This window comes from Gallinula chloropus, assembly GCF_964237585.1.
Source record: "Gallinula chloropus genome assembly, chromosome: 3".
Classification (NCBI taxonomy): domain Eukaryota; kingdom Metazoa; phylum Chordata; class Aves; order Gruiformes; family Rallidae; genus Gallinula; species Gallinula chloropus.
In genome coordinates, this window is record NC_140087.1 from 45,856,852 (window position 1) to 45,882,663 (window position 25,812).

Below are 25,812 nucleotides of genomic sequence, written 5' to 3' on the forward strand. Positions count from 1 at the left end.
GATATGGTTACGTTTGTTTTAAGATCTGATCATGCTCTATAAATCGGTTTTTTAACTGTTCTTTGTAGTTGTAGTGTAGTGTAATAATGTAGTTTTTCTCTTCTTCACTTTGTGTTGAGTCTGTTTTGCCCACGTTGATGACAGAGTGATCTCTCCCTGTCCTTATTTGACTCCTGAGCCTCTTAATATATATTTTCTCCCCTGTCCAACTAAGAAGGGGAGTAGTAGACTGACTTCGGTGGACATCTGGCCTCCAGCCAGGGCTAAACCAGAACACCCTGGAACTCCGTATTACTTCCAAGCACGTTTGCAAATGTTGATTCCTGACTTGGAGGGTTGGTGGCGCCATTCCCACCGGACAGCGGTGAATCAGGATTAGTTCTCCAAGGTATTCAGCCAGTACTGACAGGCACCAGTGTCTGGGACAGAATCCCCTGGGCATTTTGTGCCAGTAGCGCTGACAGAGGTGAGCGACCTGTCTGGCCCATTCACTCGGCTCGAAGCAGGAGAATCACTGTGCACGCTGCAGCTTTGGCAAAAGTTACACGGCTCTTCTCTGATGCCTTCACCAAGGGGCCAGAAACGGTTGGTGGTTCACAAAGGATGATTTTCCTAGTCCCATACAGAATGACCAGATGCAAGATAAACATGCACAGAGCAGGGACCACAACAAAAAAATCCTGTTCTCCCTTTGCATGGACGTTTTTCATCGGTGCTTTGGATTTCTTGATTTTCTTCAGTATGTGACTTGGGAGTCCCCCGAGCAAGCCCTGAGAGAAGGGCTTGCTGAGCACACAAGGGAGCTTTCTGGTGGCTTCTACTGTAACCATAGCCCCAGGCATTAATGGCACCACTTCTCCTGCCCGAGCCCTGCAAACCAAGGGACTTCAGCCACCCCAGAAGACTTCTTCTCCAGACCCTTCGCCACCCCGGTTGCACTCCTCCATCCATCCATCCATCAGCAATTGGCATGGATGCAGAGATGTCAGTCCTGCAACCAAAACTGAACTGCCTGCAGAGCTTCAGATGCAGAATCCCTTTGGTATTTCACAGCTCTAGAATGTGGTTTCCTTTGACAGCCCACAGACACCACCACTGAAACCAGTGGCTAACATAAACAGGCTACTGGCTGAAGCCCATCTCATTCTCACAGCTCTTCCATTCATGCCTCCAGTGGCTTTACTTGGATGACATTTGCTGTCCCACTCTGTTTATGGTTGTCATCTACTTGTTGAGTGTCGTCACTGGCGATGACAAAAATGATAGAGGAAGAACTGAACGTCACTTTCTTCTTTGGCCTGTCCCCTGTTGTCTGAGCCATAACTATTGGACGTAGTCGTTTGCCATTCCCTGTTGCTGGTGTCTCTCTCACAGTCCTCTGGAACCTCATCAGGCGAAAGCACAGGAGCTGCAAAAGGCATCGCCGAAACTGCAAGAGATGACATACAATGAAGTGACAGCTTCCTAAGCGCTCCCCATCAGGTGTGATGTGGTGAAGAAGAGAGGAGCAGAGGAAAAGGCTCCCAATAACAAATTTCTACAGCTCTCCACCTTGTTCCAAGTTCCTCTTAGTGCTGTAAGAAACACGGTGGCTTTTTAGTGGGTGCTTTTTCCCTGCACCAGAAAGCTGCACAGGACCACCTCCCCAGCAGAGGGCACTGAAATGCAGTGTAATATATTCCCAGCAGCATGAGCTGTAGCCTATAACCTGCCAGGAAGAAGCCTATGCTCCAAAGGGGCTATTAGTACTGTTCCCATCTTTGGGTATTCATAAAAGTCACACAATTCATCTAGCAGGGGAAGAACAGTCTCAGAAACACTTCATAGGAGTCCACAGAGGGAAGGCAAAAAGGAGAGGAAGGGAATCAAAAGTGATGTTTTCCTCCTTCTACATAAGGCAATTGTTTCCCTCCCTGCTATTTTACTAATATTGAAATATTTTGCTGACATATTTGCTTACCTAAACACAGTCTAAAATCCGAAACAGGCTGTCACTGAGTTTTTTGTGATCATACTTACTTTGTGAGCACACTCTGCTGAGTTGTTTGATCCTTGTGTTGCCGTAATGGAAGAGTCAGAGGCACAGGTTTTTCTTCCTAAAACACAAACGCCAGATACACTGAATTTTGCCTGATGGAGTTCTGCTGTGGTAAAGGGATTGATTCAGATGAGGCTTTCTAGTGATCCATTTCATGGGTAAATTGCCAGAAGCAGACACTTAGATTTTGGCACTCCTTCCCCACCTTTCACGCAAGTATTCATACATGAATTCTGACATTTAAAAATCGGGTATCTGACAGGGCAGTACTTTACACATCATCATCACCCCCCTAGCAGTGTTCAAAGAACAGGCAGATGTGGTGCTTCGGGGGATGGTTTAGTGGTTACCATGGTGTAGGGCGGACTGTTGGACTTGATAATCCTGAAGGTCTTTTCCAAACTTGATGATTCTGTGATCCGATATTTTAATTCTAGTAAATATTTACCATTTATCCTAATTGTTCAAATGTTTAAAAAATAGGCCTGACAGATTAAAGTACATCAGATCTAAAATTACTGAAAGAAGAAAGTCTTTAATGTACCTACCTTTCTACTCATGAAGATATAGATAACTGGATTGTAAGCAGTGCTTGACTTGGCAAAGAAAGATGGCACCACAGATACTGTTGGAGTTACAAGGTTGCTATAGCCGTACGTTACCAGGAGGGGCAGCACTGCATAGGGCATCCAGCATATAAGGAATGTGGAGATCATTAAGAAAAACATTTTAGCCACCTTCTTTTAGAAGTTTGATGACTTGAACTGTCCTGGTAAGCTTCCACACAGCGAAGCTGTAGAAGAAAGAGAAAACATGTAAAAGCTCTGTTTCACTTGAAACTGAAGAGTTCTCAATTTAAAGTAATTTGCCAATTTAGTTTTAGGCTCAGTCACTACACAGTTTATCTTGTGAACCATAATTCCTCAGGAAGCTTACATCATGCTTCCCAGGCTTCTGCTTCTACGAAGTGTAAAAATATGATCTGAAAAGAAGTAGATTAGCAAATCTACTGGAAAGCAAACTATCCAGTGATGTTACAAACCATGCAGCACTTAATCAGTAAAAGCATTTTAGAAAACTAACTTGCCCTCGCCCACTGGTGTAAGCAAGTCCCCTTCGGATTTAGTGGTCCTTTGTCTAACTAGCTAGACAATCCCATAGATTTGTCTTGTGGCACGCAGCTTGAGAAACAAAGCCTCAAGCACTGCCAGGTTAACAGATAACAGGATGGAGCCTTTAGGCCGTGAACCTCCTGGAAACTAAACAAGGTGGCAGCATCCTTGCCGGCCCCCTGCTGGGACAGGCTCCAGGAAAAAGTGTCCTCTATTGTTAAGGTATAGCTGCTGTCTGAGGAGGTTTTAGAAGTTCTATTAGCATGATAAGATAGAGATGCTGCTGTGACAGCAAAACGTTGACCCATCAGATGTAGCCCACGAACACCCTATGTTTGAAAGAAAGCAGCCGTCTGCAGAGCATATAAAAAGGAATGATTCCTTACAATAAATGGACTCGTGCTTGCATCAAGCTGTGTCCCGTCTCTCTCCGTCGCCGCATTGTCTTATCAGCAACGTTAGAGAGAAGAAAATACCATTATTAGATTTCTCTATACTGCTCTGACACTTAGTTTGTTACCCTGCTGGCATTAGGAAACCTCTATTTAAAGCGGAGTAGTAGGCAGCAGGTTCCCAGTGTCATCTGAGCGAGTCATAAAATGCGGAAGAGACAGGACGTGTGCGTGAGCGTTCTTCGTAACCGTTATCGGTTGTGCCAATACTGCTGACCATGACCTTGAATAGACCCAGAATAATTACCCACAGGATATGAAACAAACACTTTCTGACATGAAAAATCTGAACTAAAATGGCTTGCCTTAACACAGAAAACTGGTTTAACAGGACTTCATCTCCACTTGTACAGTTATCTTCTCAAGACTTGCAAAGAGAAAAGGAGGAGTTAGCTAACCAGGAGAACTACAATGTCATCTCTTCCCCCTGTTTCAAGGGAGAATCTGATGTGGATTTGTGAACATGAACAGTTCCGCAACCTGCGTCCCAGTAAAACTACACAACAAATCCATCCTGGGAACTCTGGGTCAATTCTACCCCAGCCTTACATCTAGCGGTCCCTGGTGTGGATGACCATTAAACATTCAAAAGTCTGAAGAGGAAGCAAGACTTGCATCAGCAACTTTCCCTGACACTATTATACTCAGAGAAGTCTTGTATTTGACGTGGCTTACCATTCTTAACGCATAGAGAATATGGCCATAGCAATAGGCCATGACTCCAACAGGTGCTACGAGACTGCTAAGGAAGAAAAGGAGCACAAAGGAGGTATCATTGGGATCTTTCGACCTCCAGTCCACTGAGCAACCCAATCCATGAATTTCCAGGGTATATCTGTTCCAGCCCAGAAGAGGTGCTCCAGTCCAGGCTAATGAATAGAGCCAGATGCATGTTATAGCCCGCCAAGACCAAGAGAAGTCAATCACTTTTCCATGGACTACGCGAATGTAGCGTTCATAGGCAAGAGCAGTGAGAGTCATAATTGAAACAATTCCTGTAAGAAAAAGAAAATAAAATCAATTAAACAGTTCACAACCATTGCCAATGGAATGGAAATCCTCTCAATAACCTGCTAACAAAGGAAGCACTTAACTCAAAATTAGCTGTCTCATGTTACGAATCTAATACAATAAGCTTTTTGGTGAACACCCCACTACTCACTGCTAACTTCAAACGAACTTGAGAACGACTCAGAGCAGGGTGCTGGAATCTGACCCATGGTGTAGGATGTCCAAATAGGACAAGGAGGGGAAAAAAAAAAAAAAAAATAAGGTGGTAATAGTTTTTCCTAAGCATTACTTCATTAAGCCAGAGATTGTGTGGCAAGGGGCTTTTCTTTGTTGGCAGTTGCTGGGGAGGGGTGTGTTTGTTTTGGTGGTATTGGAGGTTGGTGGTTGAGTTGGTTGGTTGGGGTTTTTTATGGGGGGGAGGAAGTACTAGGTTTGTCTTTTTGTTTTTAAAAGAAAAAGTGATAACCAAGTGTGCTAGAAACCTCGGGAGTTCAGAGTCAAGACTGAAGTCAAAGTGAGCTTTGAACAACTGAAAGCATAGAAATGCAACTTTAACGTCAACAAAACGATGAGGAGAATTCCAACTTCTTTCAAGATTTCTTGTAAATCCTTGCATTCCAAGGAACAAGCAGGAAAGCAAAAGGTTACGCTGCTGAAGGGGCCTCACCTAGAAAACGCTGGGTTATACTTTGTGGCCCCTCCTATCTGGCTGCTATCATAAAAATATAGTTTTTACTGCAATTATTTGTCTGCTCTTTTCCTTTTCTCTCCACCTCAACCCCATGACACACTTAAGAAAGTGTTATGGCAGCAATCAGATTATTTCCCACTCCCAGCATTACCCTGCACATACACTATTATAACTTAATGAATTCAATTCTGTCTTGATTAGAATATAAGGATTTCTATTTCAGTGGTCTGACATTTGATGATCAAAAGCCAATCTGCTCTTCACGCTTCTATCAGTCACCTGATATCTGTTAAAATTCATTCAGCAAGCTCATATACACGGCCCCTTAAACAATACAAAAGAGTGTATTTCACAGCACTCTGCAGTTATATAAATACCTGTGTGCAAGTCTGTGTGTATTTTATTTTATTTTTGTAAATGTTTATTTTTTGTATTTATTTTTGTAAGGATCATCTGGCTCAGAGTTCCACAAACAGGTTCAGCAATGTCTAGTATACCAGGGGTGTTTTAAAGCTACTCAGCCTTGAGGCCCCATCTCCACAGAGACAACTCTTGGGGAGCTGTGGAGATAGCTCAAACTGGAGTTATCCTGCAAACCGAGACTAAACAGGGCAGCACTGCGTAATTCAAGGAACCCAAAACCTGTGTTGAGCCTTGAATTCCTTCAACAATATACCCTGAGTCCCAATCAAGCCGCTATTCAGCTGTCTAGCAGAAGATAAAGGCAAACCAGAGGGTCCCTATTTGGCTTCAGTGGGCGCAGACAATGCAAAGGTGTGCAGCAGATAGGGCATAAGATAAAGGGGGGAACACTGCTAATGACAAACATGTCCCCTCTGGCACAGTCCTGCCCACTCTCATGGAGATCAAAGACATAAAAACCCTGGGACTGGGTCTGAGACGGGGGAGCTGCATCAACTCTGCAAGGAGACTCTTCCCCCTTGGCCAGGATGTTGGCTAAGGTAACATACTGGGAGTCTTTCCCTGGAGAGATGGGTAAGTGAATATTTGATATGCTTTAAGCTTGTGATTGACTAATGGACATGTAGTATTTAGTGTGGTAGTGATAAGCACAGTCTTACTTCTAAACTGCACTGGTGCATCTCTCCATTGTATCCGTAAGACTCGCAATAGTGACATATTGAATCTGCATGTGGGTTTTCAATAAATTATTCTCATTTTTTAGTTTGAAACCCTACAGCTGAGTGTCTTTCCATCACAATCTGACCTAGTAAGAAGCACAGACATTTTGTCACACATATATCCAGCTTTCAATTTCTTTGAGTACATTCATATTAGTGCGTTGCATGCACTGATACAGCAGTGAGACGGGTAAAACTACACATTTCACTGCCAAACAGAAAATAAACCTTCTGTCTTCGGAGGTTTCTGCTGTATACCACAGATGTTTCATCTTGATTTGAGAAAAGGTGTCATGGTTCTGCCCCCAGCTGCCAACTGAGCACCGCCCAGCTGCTTGCTCTGGAGGGGGGCAAACCTTGAGGGTTGGGATAAGGATAGTTTACTAGGACAGCAGAGAGAGAAATAACAACAACTGGTGACACACAATGCAGTTTCTCACCAAACTGCACAACTCAGGCCATACAGCTCAGAGGCGTCCTGGAGCTGGACCATTCCCAAAAACTGTGCGTCCTGGAGCTGTGCATTCCTCTCCCCCAACCCCCCCCTTTATGCCAAGCATGATGTAACCGGTATGGAATAGCCCCTTTGGCCAGTTTGGGTCCCCTCCCAGCTTCCTGAGCACTCCCCACCTTCTGGTCTGAAGGGCAATATGAACAACTGAAAAGTCCCTGACTGGTCGGCAGCACCTAAAAACATCAGGGTGTGATCATCCTGACTCCCAAGCACCATTACATCAACTGCTAGAAAGAAAATTCACTCTATCCTGGATGAAACCAGGACAAAAGGATAAGTTTTTAAGGAAGACAAATTAACAACAGGATGCTTAAACACCAGCACCACGGATCTGGGAAGGCAACTAAGAATTACAGTATCTCGACAAACACGTAGCCTCTGTATCAAGGCATTCATCAGCAAACCCCACATTAATTCTTGTGGAGGGTTCTGGAGACACTGCTGTTTAAAAGTAGTTTCAGGTTTGCTGTTCTCCTTATTTCTCCACGACAGAGGAATTCACCTTTTTTGTGTTCACCTTGTAGAAGCTACCTGGCAAGCATGCACCACATCTAAGTAAACATGCTTTTGAAAGGGTGGGTAAGAGCCTTTTAACTTTCAGATGAGGGACTACGAATGAGCTCAGCAGCAGCAGTTCAGTAGCAGCAACCATTTGACCATGACAAGACAAGGTGCTCCTGCACGCTGGAGTTTTGTATTGCTGAACACAGTAACTTATCTCATTGAATTCAGCAATTAGGAGATACAATGTTTTGGGTGACAGCTATGTATCACACCTAATTTTTCAACAAGCTTTAGCCCCTGCAAACAAATCTAGATAGATGAAAATAATTTCTCCTGGACACAATAGGCTTCTAGTCTATTTTATATACACCTCCCCTATAAAACTACAGCGGAATTAAGCACCTCTTCCACATTCAATCCTGCAAGTGATTAATTCATTTCAAATAAATTGCTAAAGCTGAAAGCATGCTGATAGAGCCTCCAGCTGTCTGAAACGCGAGATCCTAAAACTGTCTGCTGAGTAACCACCAAACTGCTTTTAGTGAAATTAAATCAGTGCATAGAACATGTATCGGTAATGCCAGAGGATGGCACAGGGCATCATTCTTCCAGTGTGCAGAGAAGAGCCTTAGACGAAGAAGCTAACAATTATATCCTGATAAATGTTTTGGCTCTGGTTTAAAATAGGTTGTAACTAAAGCCAGGGCCACAGGAGACTCTCAGGCAATTAATCCTTACTTCAGTATTGCTATGGGGGAGGGGGAGCTTGCTTTAAAGTGCATAAATACAATCACCTGTCCTAATTGCACCCCTTCTTTCTCTGCAAACAGTTGAACACACTGCAGCTTTGCACAGGGAAGCGCAGTCTGTACAACTGCTTACAAACTTTCCCATCCTCCAGTTCACGTCACTGGAAGGGAAGATGCACCCAGATCTCAATGTTTACTTGCTATCTCATCAAAATCTAGCTGCTGTGTACCAGTGGCAAACGGTCCAGAAATGTCATAATACTGTCAATTAATGTGACATTGAAAGCTGGCAGGGTTTGGGTTTTGGTTGGTTTGTTGGGGGGCTTTTTACCCTTATAAAACCAGTTTACACTTACGAAAGCCAAAGGTCTCCAATCACACTTTAGTAAAGATAGCCCAGCAGTCACAGAGAGGTACGATTTAATTACATAAAACCTACCCCAGAGTACACCCTGACTATGCAAACTTCCACCAAGAGACTGCCTCAGCTACACAACACAATTTTGGTTCCTTTTCCTTAAGACTGTTCCTGTTATGTTCAATTTTTCCACTGCTTTCCTCCCTTGATTAATTAAACGTATCAGAAAGTGTGTAGAACAACAACTACTGGCAGATGGCTCGGGTGCCATTATTTGTAGCTGAAGCAATTTATGCTTGAGAGGTACATGTTTACACTCACAGCATCCGACCAGCTTACTTCTGAACCGAGCCTGTGTTCCACAACTAAACAAACTCTTGTTTCAGGTTACAGCACATCCATGTCTCTTGACGGAGACATTTGGCCATGTGTATTTGTCAGGTGTCTTCTCCAGCAGTTGCAGCCCAAAACCTATGCTCTCAGTGACAGGCAGTAACCCTCCCATGTAAGAGTTGTATTACTCAACTGGATAAAGGATAAATGCAGATCTCTGCTCCTGGCAGCTTGGTTGACGACCAACCGACCAAAAGAGTTAGAAGCTTTTGCATGAGGAGAGGGTGGCATGCTCAGCAGGACCAGCAGAGGGTTGACTGCACACCCCCATAAAAAGGTGAACCTCGCAGGTTAAACACAGCACTTAACTGAAGTAGCTATCCTGCCCTACTAGGACACACTGCCCGTTAGAAAAAGGAATGCTGGAACTCTGTATAACTAAATTAAATGGGGATTACCATCCAAGACAGACAACCACGGCAGCCAAGTGTTGACTGAGACTCCTCAGTTCCCTGATCTGCATTGTTTCCCCCTCACTAGTACGGCTGGCGCTGCGAGTGGCTTTGTAATGACAGAGAGCAGCTCTTCCCATCGGCTCTCTCATGAGGACATCTTTACCTAAGCACACGTGTCTTCACTTCTGAATCTGGTGAGTAAAAACATCATCTGCACTGTTACTTGTGCAGCCAGGACAGATGTACAGCAGCCGAAGGGAGCAGAGAATATGAAAACAATACTCCTTACAAAAGGAAAGGCTGTTATAGCTTCAAGCCTCAAGATCTGGCTATTATAATTGGATGCTAAGCTAATCATGCCTAGTTACTCTTACTTTCATTATGCCTAGCTAATACTAACCTAATTATGCCTAGCTTTCTATTACTTTACATTGTAGCTGAAGAGAGTAATTCAGGCATTGGACCTTCCTGAACATCAGGTTGTGCGTTGACTCTCTACTTCCATATGACAGACTACACACATACACACGCTTTTCCAATACATGATTAAAACAAATTCTTCCCATTGAAGCACACTGTGGCAGAGGAAAATAATACCACGAGGCACAGGAAGATGAAATTTTGCAAGCCAGCGATGCTAGCTGAACCACTGTAGCTAAGTCCCACGAATTTGCCTCTATTTCCTTAGGAACGCATTTATTCAATACAAGGATGTAGGAAAGCATCAACACTGGACACATTTATAGCAACAAATTATATATCACAACTGAAAAAAGTGAAAAAAATAATCACACGTGATCAAGCACTTTGCTTGCCAGTTTCTCTTTCATTCCTTCTATTTGTTCCACTTTGGAAGATGACAGAGATGATTATAGTCTGGGTTTTTTTATTATCCATACTACACCTCTAATTTTTAGACCGTTTATGCAAAATGCCTTGATCAAAAATAGCAACCATAATGTGTGAGGCATCATGACAGGAACGGACATACACCTCACTTCTCCTGTGCAAGCCTGATGTTTAGCTGCCTAGCAGAACCTAGCTGGCAGATGCTTGAGTTTCCCAAGTATTCCAGAGAGCTGTGCACCACAGAAATCATCCAATACACTAGCTAGACATTGCACAAATGTCTAGATACATCCCGCATCCACCACAGCTTCCGAGACCCGAGATATTTGCTGTACTTCACAACAGCAGTCAAATCGATCAGGGGAATCATGCACCTTCCTCCCAGCAGCCCAACAAAGGCATGCGGCTGCACGCTGTGAAATCCAGATTTCCTCAGGAAAGCTGGAAAGCTCACGGAAGACTTCAGTGCACACAGTGTGTGTGTGTGTGCATGCACAGAGATCTACCTCTGCCAGGAAGGAGGATCTTTAAAATCTGGTTCCTTATTAGCCAAGCACTTCCTTTCACAAGGAACTGTTCTAAAGGTCACATAGGAATTCTGAGGAAGAAAACGGTAACGAGCCTACAGATTTTGGAAGTGGAAGTAGCAGGGCAGCAGTCCTTCTGCGGCACTAAAAATCCCACTTCACGGGAACCGGTGGCTTCCCAAATCCCGACCAGCCTGTGACACTGCTACCGGCTGGAAGACAGCATTTGCACTCCACACAGGGACAGAGAAACCCACGGCCGTGACTGCCACACGCCGGGAGCTTTATCTGCGGGCAGTCGGGACACCGGGGGGCTGCGGCCTCCGGCAGGGCGCCCCTGCCCCGAGGGGCGCGTCCAGGCTGCCGCCTGCCCCACCCAGGCGGGACACTGCCCGCCCGACAGCCCGAGCCGTCCCGTGCTCCTCACCCACACACCGATCGCCGCCCTTCCTCACACAAAGCTCATCCGGGCTGTGCCACAGGCGGGCACCTCCGGGGCCTTTTCGACCAACGCTGCAACTCCCTGGGCAGGAGCCCGAGAAGGATTCGCGGTGAATTTACCGGGAGCTCCGGATCGCTTTTCTCAGCGCCGTCGACTTTCGTGCCAGAACTCTGACGCGCGGCGCCGCCGGGAGAGGGTCCAAGGGATTGAGGGATCCCCAGGGTCGGCTCCTCGCCGGCCCTGCCCCGGGCAACCCCGCCGTGCCCCGGCTCCCACGGCGGGGAACGCGGCTCCCCCGCGAGGGCGCCGCGCACCCCGGCAAAGAGGGAAGGAGGGAACAGGGCGAAGCCGTGAGGGACGCGGCGGTCGCTTCAGGGAGGAGGGGAGCGACGGTTGGAGCGGAGCTACGTGACGGTTGGGGACAGTGCGCGGGGCCCCGGAGAAAGCGGGCAAGGACGGAGAGGGCAGCCGAGAGAAGGGACCCAGCGCCACAGGGAGGGGACGCGGCCCCGTTACCTACCGAAGAGGCTGTTGCTGAAGCCGTCCCAGACGCAGCCGGCGGAGTCCCACACCCAGCGGCTCCTCAGACAGGACAGAAAGGTGAGACTGGCGCCGAACACGGCCATCAGCAGGTCGCTGAGGCTGATGTTGACGAGGAAGAGGTTAGTGGGCGTACGGAGCCGTTTGAACTTGCAGTAGAGCACCAGCACCAGCAAGTTGTTGCACAAGCCCAGCATACCGATGGCGGCGACGAGCAGCGCCAGCAACTCGTAGGTGCCGGCGCTGAAGAGAGGCCGCTCACCCGGCACCTCCCGTCCCGCCGCCGCGGGCTCCGGGCGGCTCGTCGTCCCCGTGCTGTTGCCCGAGGGCATGGCTCGCCGCTCGCAGCCCGCCGCAGCGGGGCTAAACCTCCCGACCAGCTCCGAGCCCCATCGGTGACAGCTAATGCGGGCGGGAGAAGGAGGAGCCCCCTTCGGCCGCCCGCCCACGAGGGGCGCGCCCTCGGGTGGCTTCGCTCTGGGCCGGTCTAAGGTGGGCCCGGCCCCTGGCCCTGCCGCCGCCCCAGTGGTCAAGGCGTTTCTCCCGGCATTATAAAGCCTGCGAGCGCGGTCTGGCCGCCACACGACGCCCGTGGGCGGCCGCACGGCTCCTTCTCAACAAACACCTCACCTCGCCCTCTCAGAAGCTGCGGTGAGCAGCCTGGTCACGGCCAGGACGTGGCTGTCCCCTCCTCTTCAAATCCTCCGCGCGTTTTGGGCTCGGTACGGCTGCCTTCTGCAGCACTTTCACCTGGGGAGCCGCTTTTCAGGCAAGACCTCTGCGCCCTGCTCCGGGAGGAGGTAGAAACCGCTGAACTTAGGCTGCTTCTCCAGATAACCTGCCAATGAAAACTCCTATTATGGCAATAGCTTCTGAGGTGCTTCCCCACAGGGCTCAGAGGTGGCTCCATCCTCACAGAGCAACCAGCAGCATCACAGGCCAGGGGAACTTGTGGTGCGAGTGAACACATTTTTGTCAGCCACGGAGCAGCGATACCAAACCTCACACCTGCTTTTATACCTTTCTTTCCACTGTGTGTTGTGTGGAAAGGGTTCAGCATTGCGCAAGCTGCCTGTGTACAGCTCTAGTTGGTTTTATTCAGGGTGTTGTACTGACCCCCAGCTGTGCTGGGTCTGTCTTCAAACCCAGCCTGTCCTGACTATAGTGCAGTGACTTTTGCTCAGTATGTTATCCACCTTGCCAGACAAAACACCATTCTTCCTTACAGAACAAATCACAGAATCACAAGGTTGCAAAAGACCTTTGAAGATCATCAAGTCCAACCATTCCCATTCAAAGCTAAACCATATCCCTAAGTACATCATCAACCCTTTTTTTGAACACATCCCTGGGCAGCCTGTTCCAGGCCCTCACAACTCTTTCAGTAAAATTTTTTTTTCTAATATCCAATCTAAAGCTGCCCTGGCACAGCTTCATGCCATTTCCCCTTGTTCTATCTTCTGTCACCTGGCTGAGGAGACCATCGCCCACCTCTCTAGAACCTCCCTTCAAGTAGTTGTAGGTGGTGATAAGGTCTCCCCTCAGCCTCCTTTTCTCCAGGCTAAACATCCCCAGCTCCCTCAGCCGTTCCTCATAGGATTTGCCCTCCAGCCCCGTCACCAGCCTGGTTGCCCTTCTCTGGACTCGCTCCAGGACCTCAATGTCCTTCTTATGGTGGGGAGCCCAGAACTGCACAGAGTACTCAAGGTGTGGCCTCACCAATGCCGAGTACAGGGGCACAATTACTTCCCTAGACCTACTGGCCACACTGTTTTTGATACAAGCCAAGATGCCATTGGCCTTCTTGGCTGCCCGGGCACACTGCTGGCTCATATTCAGCCTGCAGTCACCCAACTACCCCAGGTCCTTCTCTTCCTGACAGCTCTCCAGCCAACCTCCCCCAGGCCTGTAGAGCTGCATGGGGTTGTTATGTCCCATGTGCAGCACTCTACACTTGGCTGTGTTAAACTTCATCCCGTTGGTCTCAGCCCATCTGTCCAGTCTGTTCAGATCCCTCTGAAGAGCCTCCCTACCCTCAGGCAGATCAACACTTCCTCCTAGTTTAGTGTCATCTGCAAACTTACTGAGGGAGCATTCAATCCCTTCATCAAGGTCATTGATAAAGATGTTGAACAAGACTGGACCCAGGACTGAGCCCTGGGGGACGCCACTCGTGACCAGCCTCCAGCTGGATTTTGTTCCATTCACCACCACCCTTTGGGCCCGGCCATCCAGCCAGTTTTTAACCCAGCTGAGCGTCCACCTGTCAAGGCCAGTGGCAGCCAGTTTCTCAGTCAGAATGCTGTGAGAAACCGTGTCAAAGGCTTTACTGAAGTCCAGGTAGACCACATCCACAGCCTTACCCTGGTCCATTAAGCAGGTCACCTTGTCATAGAAGGTGATCAGGTTAGTTTGACAGGATCTAACTTTTGTAAACCCATGTTGACTAGGTCTGATCCCCTGGCCGTCATGGTTGTTTGCTTTACTAGCTGACTCACATGTGTGCTGATGTGTGACAGCCTCCTTAGGGGCCCAAGTGAAACTTTCCATTTGGATCTATTCTTGGTTTAGATGGTAGACAAAAAAAAAATAAACATGTATGAGTACCTTCACACACAACAACAACATTTTCCTGGAGAATTTCTGCAGGAACTAGCAAAAATGCATTCTCAATCTGTCCCTCCCCTTTCCAGGAATCGGAGTGGCTTTTCTCTGCCAACCTCTCCTCATTCTAATCAAGAGAATGCAAATTAATGACTTCACCACCTGGAAGATCTGTGTGCAAACGCAAATGCATGCTTGATGAAGAACAACTAATGCCACGAACAGCTTTGTTCACCTTCAGTTACAGCTCAGGTATATGTATTATGCTGAGAATATTCATGTAAAGGTGCCATGGACTTGGGAACAGGGTGATAACCTGGAAAGGTACCAGACTTTAGCGTCAGCACCGGGTAGTGATACAAACAGAACCAGAGGTATCGCAGCCATGAAATGGGGACATTAGCAGTAGTTTAAAGGAACTAATTCAGGGCTGGGGTGTTGTTCCTGTGTTAACGCGCTTTCAGCTAGAGGGAAAAGAAATTCCCTTTTCCCCTTCTCCAGTAAGACACCCAAGGGTTCCACTATTCCCTAAAGAATTGAAGATGTGGTGGAAGAGAAAGACAATGCAGATAGAAGGCAAGGACTAGTGCTCTTACAGGGCAAACGTTCTGCCCGATCTCAAGACAGTGGGGAGCATCTCAAACAATTTTGGCTAGTCAGTGAGTGCTCTGGGTGCCAATTTCAAAAGAAAGAGGTAGCTGTGATTCTCCTTTCTGAATGGCCCCACCCTGCACGCACCTAAGGCGGCACTGGGAACAAAGACCAAAAACGTCTTTGTGGTACCTTGGTACAGGAGTATTCTGACTTCAAGGTCTCAACTGAAATCTCATGTGCCAGGTTACTTGTGATCCTGAGTCGTGACCTGGAGCCTCTCGGTGAGTAGGGTTCTGTGGCAGCACGAGTTCACCGGTATGATTGCCAGCTTGAGATGCCAAGCCAGAGTCCCCTCTTTTTGCTTACGTAGCGCTTGGTGCAGCTGTCATGCAGCTGCATCGCACAGGAACTCGTGTGGGAGATAAAACCGAAGGGGCAAACCCAGGCTTGGATCAGGCTGTAAGAAGAGCTCCCCCTCTTACCTTGTTCTCTATTAATAAAGGATGTCTGAAACAGAGGGCTGCCATGAGGAAAGTGGCTCTGCTCTCCAAGTGCCCGGTTTCAAGAATGCTTTGAAGCAGTTCAAGATACTAGTGGAAAAAACTGTGACACAGCAGAGAAAGAAGAGATCAGGATTGCACATTGAAGGTGATGGTACGAGAGACTTTTTCTGATGGAATGGTGTAATGTTCATTTTGAGAGAGGTTGTCATAGAGATGAGAATATAAGAAAGACTTCAAATTAACATTCCAACCGTGGCTTCCTGATTGCGACAGGAAACAGGCAGGCTGTGCTGTGAGAGTGCTGTTCTCCTTCAAATAGGACCTTTTGTTACATTATAATGCTATGGTGATCACTCAAAAAATATAATTGGTGGAGTTGCATATGTATAGTGGCACAGTGCAATGTATCTAGTGATCTTTGAAAGCATAAACAAAATGAATTATGTAAATCCTGCTGCTTAATTGTAAATAATCAGGGCAAAGTTTTGCTTTTCTCAATGCAAGTGGCTATTGTTGCATGAATGGCTAAACTTTATCCTAGGATGCCCTTCAGACTGACAACCCAGAATTGTGGTATGAAATAAAGGAAGAAATAAGAGGTGAGATTTTTCTCACCTATTCTTATACCTGTTTCTTATCATGTATTGCAAATCAAAAAAGAATTTTGAAAAGACTGAACATTAAGACTGATTTTTTTTTCTCAAGATACTGTAGTGAATACAATGTGCCGAGCTGGAATTGGTATACTATTGCTATTGAAGGAGAAATAAAACAGGAGGTAGGGGGGTAAGGAAGGAAGCTGCACCTTGCCAGTTTTTAATTCTGTGGATAATGCTTTTCCCATACAGATGAGATAGACTATGATAAGTTCTGTAAAACCACACAGACGCTTTTTGGTCCAGAAGTCAAGGATTATAATGTTAAGGCTTTTTTCAGGAAGATTAGCAACAATCTTGACACAAGGACAGAATGGTGTGAAGTAAGGATTTCTAAAAGTCTATTAAATACAAACAACTAATTTGAATCTTTAAAGATGAGAGTATTAAGGTGTTGATAATGTGTTTTCATGAGCTCCATACCTTTCAAAATCATCTGTTTCACCAGTGACAGGCTTCCATCATATTCTATGTAAATCAGGAGTGAATGTAATTGTTTAAAATGTGACTTGGAGAGATTTGTTAACCTTGGTTGCTGTGATTGAAATCCCATGTTTTCTTACCTATCTGCAGCTATTGGATATTGATAAGGCCATAAATAGTCATTTGTAGACCATTAGGTTTTATATTTGTGGGCTAAGCATTGCTTTCTGCAGCAAATGTCGCCCTAATATATGCTTCAACCTTTATGTTGCTCTACATTATTTTTCTTTATCTACTTTAGAAAATAAGAGTTACCCTTCTCTGGATCTCAGATGTGGATGCTGCCTTGATCAGTAAAGATGACCTGTAGGAGTAGGAAGCCTTAAGGAAAATTCTCAGTGCATAGTTTAGTTAATGCTACTGTAAATCAAGACAAATCTGATAAGTGTTTGTATATTAAACTCTTGCATAACAATAGTACCCTGGGCTGCATCAGAAGAAGCATGGCCAGCACGTTGAGAGGTGATTCTTCCCCTCTACTCTGCCCTACAAAGACCCAACCTGAAGTATGGTTTCTAACTCTGGAGCCCTCAGCACAAGGATATAGATTTCTTGAAGTGGGTCTATGAGGATGATGAGAGGGCTGGAGCACCTCTCCTACACAGACAGGCTGAGAGACTTGGGCTTCTCCAGGCTGAAGAAGTGAAGGCTCTGAAGGGAGACCTCATAGCAGCCTTCCAGTACCTGAAGGGGACCTACAGGAAAGCTGGGGAAGGGGTGTTTGAAATGCTGTGTAAGGATAGATTGAGGGGCAATGGTTTTAAAACAGATCAAGGTAGGTTTAGATTGGTGATGTGGCAGTGATGTGGCAGTGATGTGGCTTTTTGCTTTTTCAGATGAGAATTCTTGCAACCACCAGTGTTGAAATAAGTTAATATTTCTCCTCTGTTAAGTGATTTGAATTAAAAATTGGCAGGTACTAAAGTGAGTAATTGGAAACCAATAGAAAGTAGAGATGGCTAGCAATACATTCTTAACATCAGTTATTTTAATAATCTGTGTTATTCCACTGCTATTTCCAACCTTTAGACTTCTGCATAATTTGGCACAGGGTGCCATATGTCACACAGATTCAACTTATTCCTTTCAGTTACAGGAAAACATTGGGTAACTTGATTTCTCTCCTGTGATAGAAAGAAGCCTCAGATAAATGCTGGTTCTTCTACTAAATTGTTCTGTACCAGGTAGGACCTGAAGGACCAGGTTTTCCTGCTCATTCCTCCTTAATTGTTATCAGACATCTGACTTCTCTCTTCCAAGATCATCCTGTTAACTGAGTTGTTTCTCCCAACTAGATGAGAAATACTGGGCTAAGTCCCCTCTCAAGGCATCTCCTGATTGACTTGGAAAGATTTAATTACCAGGACAGCATATATGGGGAATAGAACTTTTAATGAGAGGGGGTCATTACATCTGTAAACTAGCACTAGTTGTGTGCTTGGATTACTATGGATCACCATTCATATGCACTTGGATCACTATTTAGTTGTTTCAAAGTAATACCTGGGTTGCATTTCTAGGCACATAAATGAAATAAACTTTTCGACATCAGTGTTTTAAATCTTTTTATCAGGGTTTGTTTTTAAAATTCAACTAAAACACAAAAAACAAAGGGATGTCTATCCCTTTGATTTTATCTATAAGTGGTCAAGTGCAAAGATACTTTTTACTACTTGCTTTTGATTTTCCTTTTGCCTTTCTTCCACCTCATTACCTGTGATAGTCTGCAAAACTCTTGCAAGATGCAGCTCTGTTACTTTGACTGAATCATCACAAACCAGCACTACAAAATAGTTTAATTACAAATGCAAAACCAACTTTTCCATACTACTTAGTCAATACTATCTGACACTATTGTAAGGACTCCAAAAAACCACAGATAATAAGGTCTTCTGTTAGAATTCCCAAGCAATCCATAAGGCCCTTCTGGGATGGACATTTTCCACACGTTCATTGTAGAAAGCAGCACAAGAAAGCCTTGTAAATGTATTATTGCCCATGGGCCTTCAGGAAGCAGAGATGCTATCTCCTGTGATAAAGTGTTGCCATAATTCTGTCAGGATTTTGGAGCCTTTACACTGAGAGCAAAATCAATATTTTGTACAGCAATGGAAATAAAAGTAAAGTATCAGCAGCTGCTTCCAGTCTTGTGCTTTTTGTTTAACTCACTCAGTGGATGTAAACTGTATGTTTGGCAACATTGGTCTGTCTGTTAGCTGATTACAAGTACTTCCAGGGGAACTGGCCCTTAGAAGTTATAGGGAGATATAGCTTATTTGAAGAACTGCCAAAAATGTGTTGATTAAGTCTATTAAAAGTTTTTTTGCCATTTTAACTTAAGAAAAGATGCCACAGTCAGTGTTATTTTACAGTTCTTCTGAATTATTAAAATAATGCATAGTTGTGCTGTTGCAGACTTAATGATACATGAACTTAATACAGAAGGTAAATATAAAAGCCTATGCAATAAAGTGTGAAATAGTATTGCTGAAATAAGGTATTTCCATTTCAATCCCACCTCATTTGAAAGGTCCACTACAATTTTTTTTGAAGAAAAATGTTTAAATGAGAAAATAATGTTTAAAAAAACCCCAAATAATTTCTGGGCAGTGTAGTAGTGAATTTGAGCTCCCAATCTTACACTTTCAAGAGAAATTATTCTACACTGATGTGTAGAATTGCATGTATTCTTTAAAGATGGTTTTGTACTTTATACAGGCAGTTGTGTTGCAAATATTTGTAAATATTTTATCTACTTATTGGGACAATTAACTATTTAAGACAAGGTGATACATTTACAGAGAAAATCCTTCTTTAGCTACCTTTTTTATTTTCATTAGGATAGTGCTTGGATCAATGGATGCGATTTCCTACCTCATCTGAAATGTGTCGTGGCTGTAACTGAAAGCACAGTCGTTGTCTGGGACTACAAATCAACAGGGAGAGAGGTACTATATTGGATCAGGCAAATGTTAAAAAAGGAAGCCTGAGAAAATTAGTGTTTGTTTTCAATGCATGTTCACATTCCTTTTGTCTAATAGGATAGAGGTATGAACTTTTCTTTGTAGGATCTCTGTGAAACCATGGAATGCTAAAAAAAGAATACCCTTTCCACACCAAATGGGATTATTAGGCTCTCTTGAAAACTTGGAAGAAAGAGGAAAATTTTGGACACTTTTGCAAGCAAACCCCACCCCTCCAATTATTTTCTAAGTATATCTAATGCATATATGCACATATATAGCTAATGTGTGTGTGCATATGTATATCTGAGAATGTATCAAGGGACAAGTCCCTCTGGATGACATCTTGTCCCTCTGGTGTGTTGATTGCATCACTCAGCTTGGTGTCATCTGCAAACTTGCTGAGGGTGCACTTGATCCCACTGTATATGTCGTTGATAAAGATATTAAACAACACCTGTCCCAGTACGGATCCTTGAGGGACACCACTTGTCACTCCTCTCCATCTGGACACTGAGCCATCCATCAAGCCTTTGGATTTTTTTCTCAACATAAAAAGGCCTCTCCCCAAGCTCATAGAGATGAATAGAAGTCTTTCCGTCCATCCAACTGGACTTCATGGAGTCAGGCAGTGAAACCAATAAACTGTGTAATGCAGACAACCCAAAATCCCATTTCCAGGCTTTCTCAGTCTAGCAAAATACCACAATGGCTTACAGGTGCATTCCATCCCACTATCTCCATTTCTGAAAATTCAAACACCTGTCAATAGAAGTACACTTGGTGCCCCCAGGTTGTATTACTAATTAAGACTGATATAATTTCTGTCTGTGTCTTATTGTGGCATTTTGTGGTTTGAATAATTCTTTAATTTGGCCATTTTCTATTGCCTTATAGATAGAATCTTGTTTTTTAACGGGAAAACATATGTAGTCTTAGAAAATATACTGTCCCATTTAGTGTGGAGAGCTCCTCCCTAAAATTTGTAATTAATATTTCCTCACTGAAATGGAAAAAAACCTACCTATGAAATAAAGCCTCACTGAAATTCTTATGGTTTTCATTTAACTTCACCTGGTGATGGCCTTCCATGACTCTCCAGTATCAGGAAACAGCTATTGCAGGGGGAGCTTGAAAAAACAATCTCAAGAATTGAATGCTGATGCAAGTATATAAGTTTAGTAAGTGCTCAGTCAACTTATTTATCTAAAAAACGATCTACCATATTTCACAGAGTAATTACTTTATCATCAAACCAATGGAGAATAGTCTGCTCTGTGTTTGCACGGTGACTTTGTCAGAAGACCTGGCTCAGGATAATATCCTAATGGGAGATGATAAGGGTTATGTTTATCTGCTTACTGTGACCAATGATGACTTCAGACTGAAACGATGTAAAGGCAAAAAAGAGTCACAACTTCAAGTCCTGGACTCCAAAACTTTTAACATGTAAGTTGTTTATTATCAGTATGGCAAATTTGTTTGTTTTCTCTGGCCTAAATGGAGGGTTAGGTTTTGTGTGTAATTTATCCCACCTAACAAAGAGAGTTTTGTCAAAGTGCAGTAAGCATTTCACACTGCAACATGCACTTGGTTGTCACGTGAAGGAAATGTTAACATTTTCAGTAGGAGTTCTCACAGATGATTTTACAACAGAGATGCTGCAGGGTAAGATTTCAGGGAAGAATTCACAGTTGCTGTTACTCAGCTTGATGTGGGCACAGCTTTATTTGCCCAATTAGATGGAATCATAATCACTACTAGAGAAGTGCATGATTCAAGCCTAACTAACTCTGCTGGCTTTTGAGCAGGATGTTAAATGCTGGCATTCTTTTGTATAATCTCTCTGACAAGATCCCTATCCACCTATGGACATATTATCATAGTAATCTCGACAGTGGAATCAAGTGTACCCTCAGCAGGTTTGCTGATGACACCAAGCTGTGTGGTGCAGTCAACCACAGGCTGTGCAAATCTCATGAAGTTCAAGAAGGCCAAGTCCAAGGTCTTGCACATGGGTTGGGGCAGTGCCAAGCACAAATGCAGGTTGGACAGAATGGATTGAGGGTAACCCTGAGAAGGGTTTGGGGGTGTTGGTGGGTGAGAAGTTTGATATGCTCTGCAGTGTCTGCTTGTACCCCAGTAAGGATGAAACTTCCCAGCAGCTTGAGGGAGGTGATTCTTCTCCTCTGCTCTGGTGAGACCCCACATGGAGTACTGTGTCCAGCTCTGCACAACCCTCATCCCACTCCCCCACCCACCCCCCCCCCAACAAAAGAAGGACATGAAGTTATTGGAAGATGAAGTTATTATGAAGATGATCCTAGAGCTGGAGCACCTCTCCTATGAAGACAGGCTGAGAGAGTTGTGCTTGTTCAGCCTGGAGAAGAGAAGACTCTGGGGAGACCTGATTGTAGCCTTTAAGTACATTAAGGGATCTTATAAGTAAGAGTGGGACAGAGATTTTACAAGTGGATGTAGTGACAAGATGAGGTAATGGCCTTAAGCTGGAGGCAGGTAGATTTAAATTAGATAGAAGGAAGAAATTCTTCCCTGTGAGTGTGGTGAGCACTGGCACAGGCTGCCCCAAGAAGCTCTGGCTGCCCCCTGCCTGGCAGTTCTCAAGGCCAAGTTGGATGGGTCTTTGGGTAATGTGGTCAAGTGGTGGGTGTCCCTGCCCATGGCAGGGGGGATGGATCTAGGTGGTCTTTGAGGTCCCTTCAAACCCAAAGCAGTCAGTGACTCTAAGAATACCTCAATTTGTATTTCCAGTGTTAAACGCAAGCTACATGATGACTGGGTTGTGAAAGTTAAGTATATTTCTGACCTAAATTGTTTTGGATCCTGCTCTTCAGACAGCATTCACTCATTTGTTTTGGATAATGTAAAGCGACTGGAGGACAACTTGTAAGTATGTGACATCTGAAGAAGCACTCATTTTGCTGTACAACTCTGCATGAGATTGGTGCCTTGCAAGATTCTAGAAGTAATGGTAGTACAAACAAAAATACAAGTACTTAAATACTTGAACATGTTTTGATGTTTAGCTTTTGATGTAGGAGAGAACTGTCCATATATGTTCTTTCCTCACAATCCTTAAAAATAGTCTTGTCTGCTTCAACTTCTCAGCAGGCAAATTTCAGTTAGAAAATGGATTGCTTTGTTCCATGTATAGCATGTATCCATTCATTTAAAATCTATATCCACAAAATACATATTCAGCTAAGCTTCATTTACAGTTTCAGCTTCGTAAGTTCATTACATAAGCTTAAACCAAGAAAGCAATTTATTCTGAGGGCTGTGAAATGCATTGACTATGCAGAAGGAAAGGGATTGTGGCTTCCTTACATGTACTGTATCATGTGTATGGCCTGTCAGTGCTATAGCTTATTCCAAGCCTTACTAGTCCACGATTTTAGAATGGTTTATAACTGAGTTAACACATTTTACAAACACAATTTGATGTGAAAAGGATCTATAAATAACATATAGATAGATCTTTTCACAGAATCACAAGGTTGGAAGAGACCTTTGAAGATCATCAAGTCCAACCATTCCCATCCTAAGCTAAACCATATCCCTAAGTACCTCATCAACCCTTTTTTTGAAGACATCTAGGGATGGTGACTCAACCACATCCCTGGGCAGCCTGTTCCAGGCCCTGACAACTCTTTCAGTAAAAATTTTTTCTAATATCCATTTCTTGAATAAAAAGGGTACCCTGTTCACATTTTATTGATGCTAGTATCTAAGTCACTGTTATAATCAGTTTGCTTTTAGCAAGGGGCTGTAAACATTATGCAAATAGCTATTCTATATGCTACAGAAAATTGGAATGACTGTATGTGTATTCTTCTAATGTTTCTTATCTGATCAACTGTTTTATTAATGATTTCAGACCTGTAAAGGAATTTTCTGTACCTAGAGGGGTCAATGCCTTCACGTACTGTAGAAGAGCAAAAGTCATTGTCACTGGGGGTAAGTATTGGAGTTTTTTCCAAGAGATTGTTCTGTTGTGAAATTTTTTCTCAGAGATCAAATGACTGATTTAATATCTTAAGAATTTAAATAATAGCTACTGTCTTAAATTATATGAAATAGAGGCCTTACTTTTAATTGTTGAGTGTCTCACTGAAAAGATCTTGGCCCTGACAAGCATCTCTCCAGGGGTCAGTCTGGATTTGACTCAAGTATCATGTTATTTATATAATAAAATAGGACAAACAGCATGTTGAACCACTCTAAAGCACTTTTCCAAGTGACAGTGGCTACTGTCATAGCTGGATTATACAAACTACTCCTTGCAGTATCAGCAGGGCTCCCATCCTTCCCTATAACTCTTTGGTCTTCCTTTCCTGCCTTAATCACAGTGGCCCAGCTTAATACATCTTTGCTGCTCTTCCTTCTCAACATGTTTCCCCAAAGCTTTACTTTTCATCCTTTCTCCCAAAACAGCCTGCAGAAATAGCACATTGACATCTACTTCTTCCCTGTTATTCAATGATTTTATGAGTCTTTCTGTTGCAGTGGTCATATTTTGTGCTGCAGAAATGTGACTGGAGTATGACAGCAGTTGTCTGTGTGTTTTGTCTGCCAGGGTGGTGCCCTGCGGTGACATCAATGCTGCCTTATCTCCAGGTCTTAACATGAGAGTCTGGCTAAAAACTTTGTTAAAAATTGTTTTGAACAATGTATCATGTGGCAATTCTTACGTCTATGTTTAATAACATTAAGAAAATAGATATGGCCAAGGCTCTTCTGTGCAGCCTTGATAATATGCAAGAGAGTAAAATAAATTGGAGGGGGGGAAAAAGACCTAGACATGGAAAATAATGCAATTCAGGTTGAACTGTAGCAGTTTGCTAGAGGGAAAACTGTGACAGATATCAAAATAAATATCAGACAGTTCTATTGATTTTTCTAGTTACAAGATTGAAAGGGAAAGCAATAGGGCTATAGGCAAGTTATTAGTGATCATTCTGAAGTTCAGTCTTGGGTGAGATTTTATTTACATTGATTACCTTGCCACAAAAAGTCCTCTGCAGACATTTACTGACAACATGAAGTAGGGAGGCCCTATAAAATGTGGTTAGTATTTCCTGCAGGTAGAACTGGGGGATTTTACTGCAGTAATAAAACTAGGGTGAAGTACCTGAATAGGGCAAGGCGATTACATGGCAACTAGTAAAAGTTTGTTACATGTTGGAAATTCTTCTTATAGCAGGAGAAAAATCTGTATCACCTTCCTAAGGAAATAAGAATAGCTATGGTAGGCCAGACCAAAGGTTTGCCTAGCCCCCTATTCCCTCACTGACTGTGGCCAAGCAATAAACACCTATGGCAAAGAACAGGAATATGGAAATTATGCAGCAATACTTGCCCTAGGTACATGTGCTAATGAAATATCTCTTCTGTAGGTAGCAAAGCATTAATGCCTCTTAATCTGACACTAGTAAAACCTCATGTTGTACTAGAATTCGTTGTGTGGTTGATGTGAGCCATGTTTGAGAGATTAGATGAATATGGAAAAAAAGTTTGGGGAAAAGTATCCCAAGAGATGAAGAAGTGTATTCCTTGTATCATAGCAAAATAACAATTAACAAGGAATAACATTGGTATCCTTAAAAGCCATCAGGTGTACAATTCTTAAAGGGAAAAATAAGAGCAGTGATGTTCTGTAAGAGTCTTCTGAATACTGGCAGCTGCAGAAAGAAATATCCTCCTCAGTTTAAAAGGGAGTTTGACATTTTTGAAAAGGACTGATTGCATATTTGTCCGTGATGGTTGGAGAGCACACTTGGAATGCAGGACTTCCTATCCTGTCTAAACAGCTACATAATCAAAATATTTTAGGAGATGAGCTTTTATCATTTAATATCACTGCTTTTTTTAATTTGTCTTGACTGTCACTGCACAAAAATACACAAAGTATGGCAACATGATAAAAGTTTAATAATATTGTGTTCAAGGCGTCTGCAGTGATAATTGTGAAAAAAAGTACAGGAACTGTACTTCTAATAATCTTCTAATTTATGCTTGGGTCGTAACGTTTGCGTCGGGTTGATTTGGGTTGCTTGTTCCTGTCTTGCTTGTTCATTCACTGGCCTTCATCTTGATATTAAAAAGCATCCTCCTGCCACACCCTCATTCTCAGTGCTTAGTCCTGATGCTTCCCTTGAACACAAAAGGAAATTATTCCTGAGATGGATTACCAAGAGTCATAGAAGAGAGTGGGAATGCATGGCCAAAGATAATGACAGGGTGGGATCATCCTTCTCAGTTTCGCTGTGAC

General features: G+C 43.9%; 1 protein-coding gene and 1 pseudogene across 2 annotated transcripts in view; one reads left to right on the forward strand and one right to left on the reverse strand.

Moving 5' to 3' along the window:
• Positions 1-1,162: 1,162 nt before the first annotated feature.
• On the reverse strand, positions 1,163-12,049 carry LOC311189412 (opsin-3-like; annotated as a pseudogene). Its single transcript has 4 exons — positions 11,698-12,049; positions 4,278-4,597; positions 2,587-2,831; positions 1,163-1,429 (listed from the first exon to the last, which is right to left on the reverse strand). The product of its transcript is annotated as an opsin-3-like (transcript).
• A 3,369-nt stretch (positions 12,050-15,418) lies between these two features.
• Positions 15,419-25,812, forward strand: part of LOC311189413 (WD repeat-containing protein 64-like) — a gene marked incomplete at both ends in the record, with an annotated part of 38,102 nt that continues 27,708 nt past the window's right edge. The window contains 6 exons of the mRNA XM_084261076.1: positions 15,419-15,569; positions 16,267-16,397; positions 19,398-19,505; positions 20,755-20,969; positions 22,293-22,427; positions 23,419-23,498. Of these exons, the coding sequence (XP_084117202.1) occupies positions 15,419-15,569; positions 16,267-16,397; positions 19,398-19,505; positions 20,755-20,969; positions 22,293-22,427; positions 23,419-23,498 (820 nt within the window). The remainder of the gene's footprint in view (positions 15,570-16,266; positions 16,398-19,397; positions 19,506-20,754; positions 20,970-22,292; positions 22,428-23,418; positions 23,499-25,812) is intronic.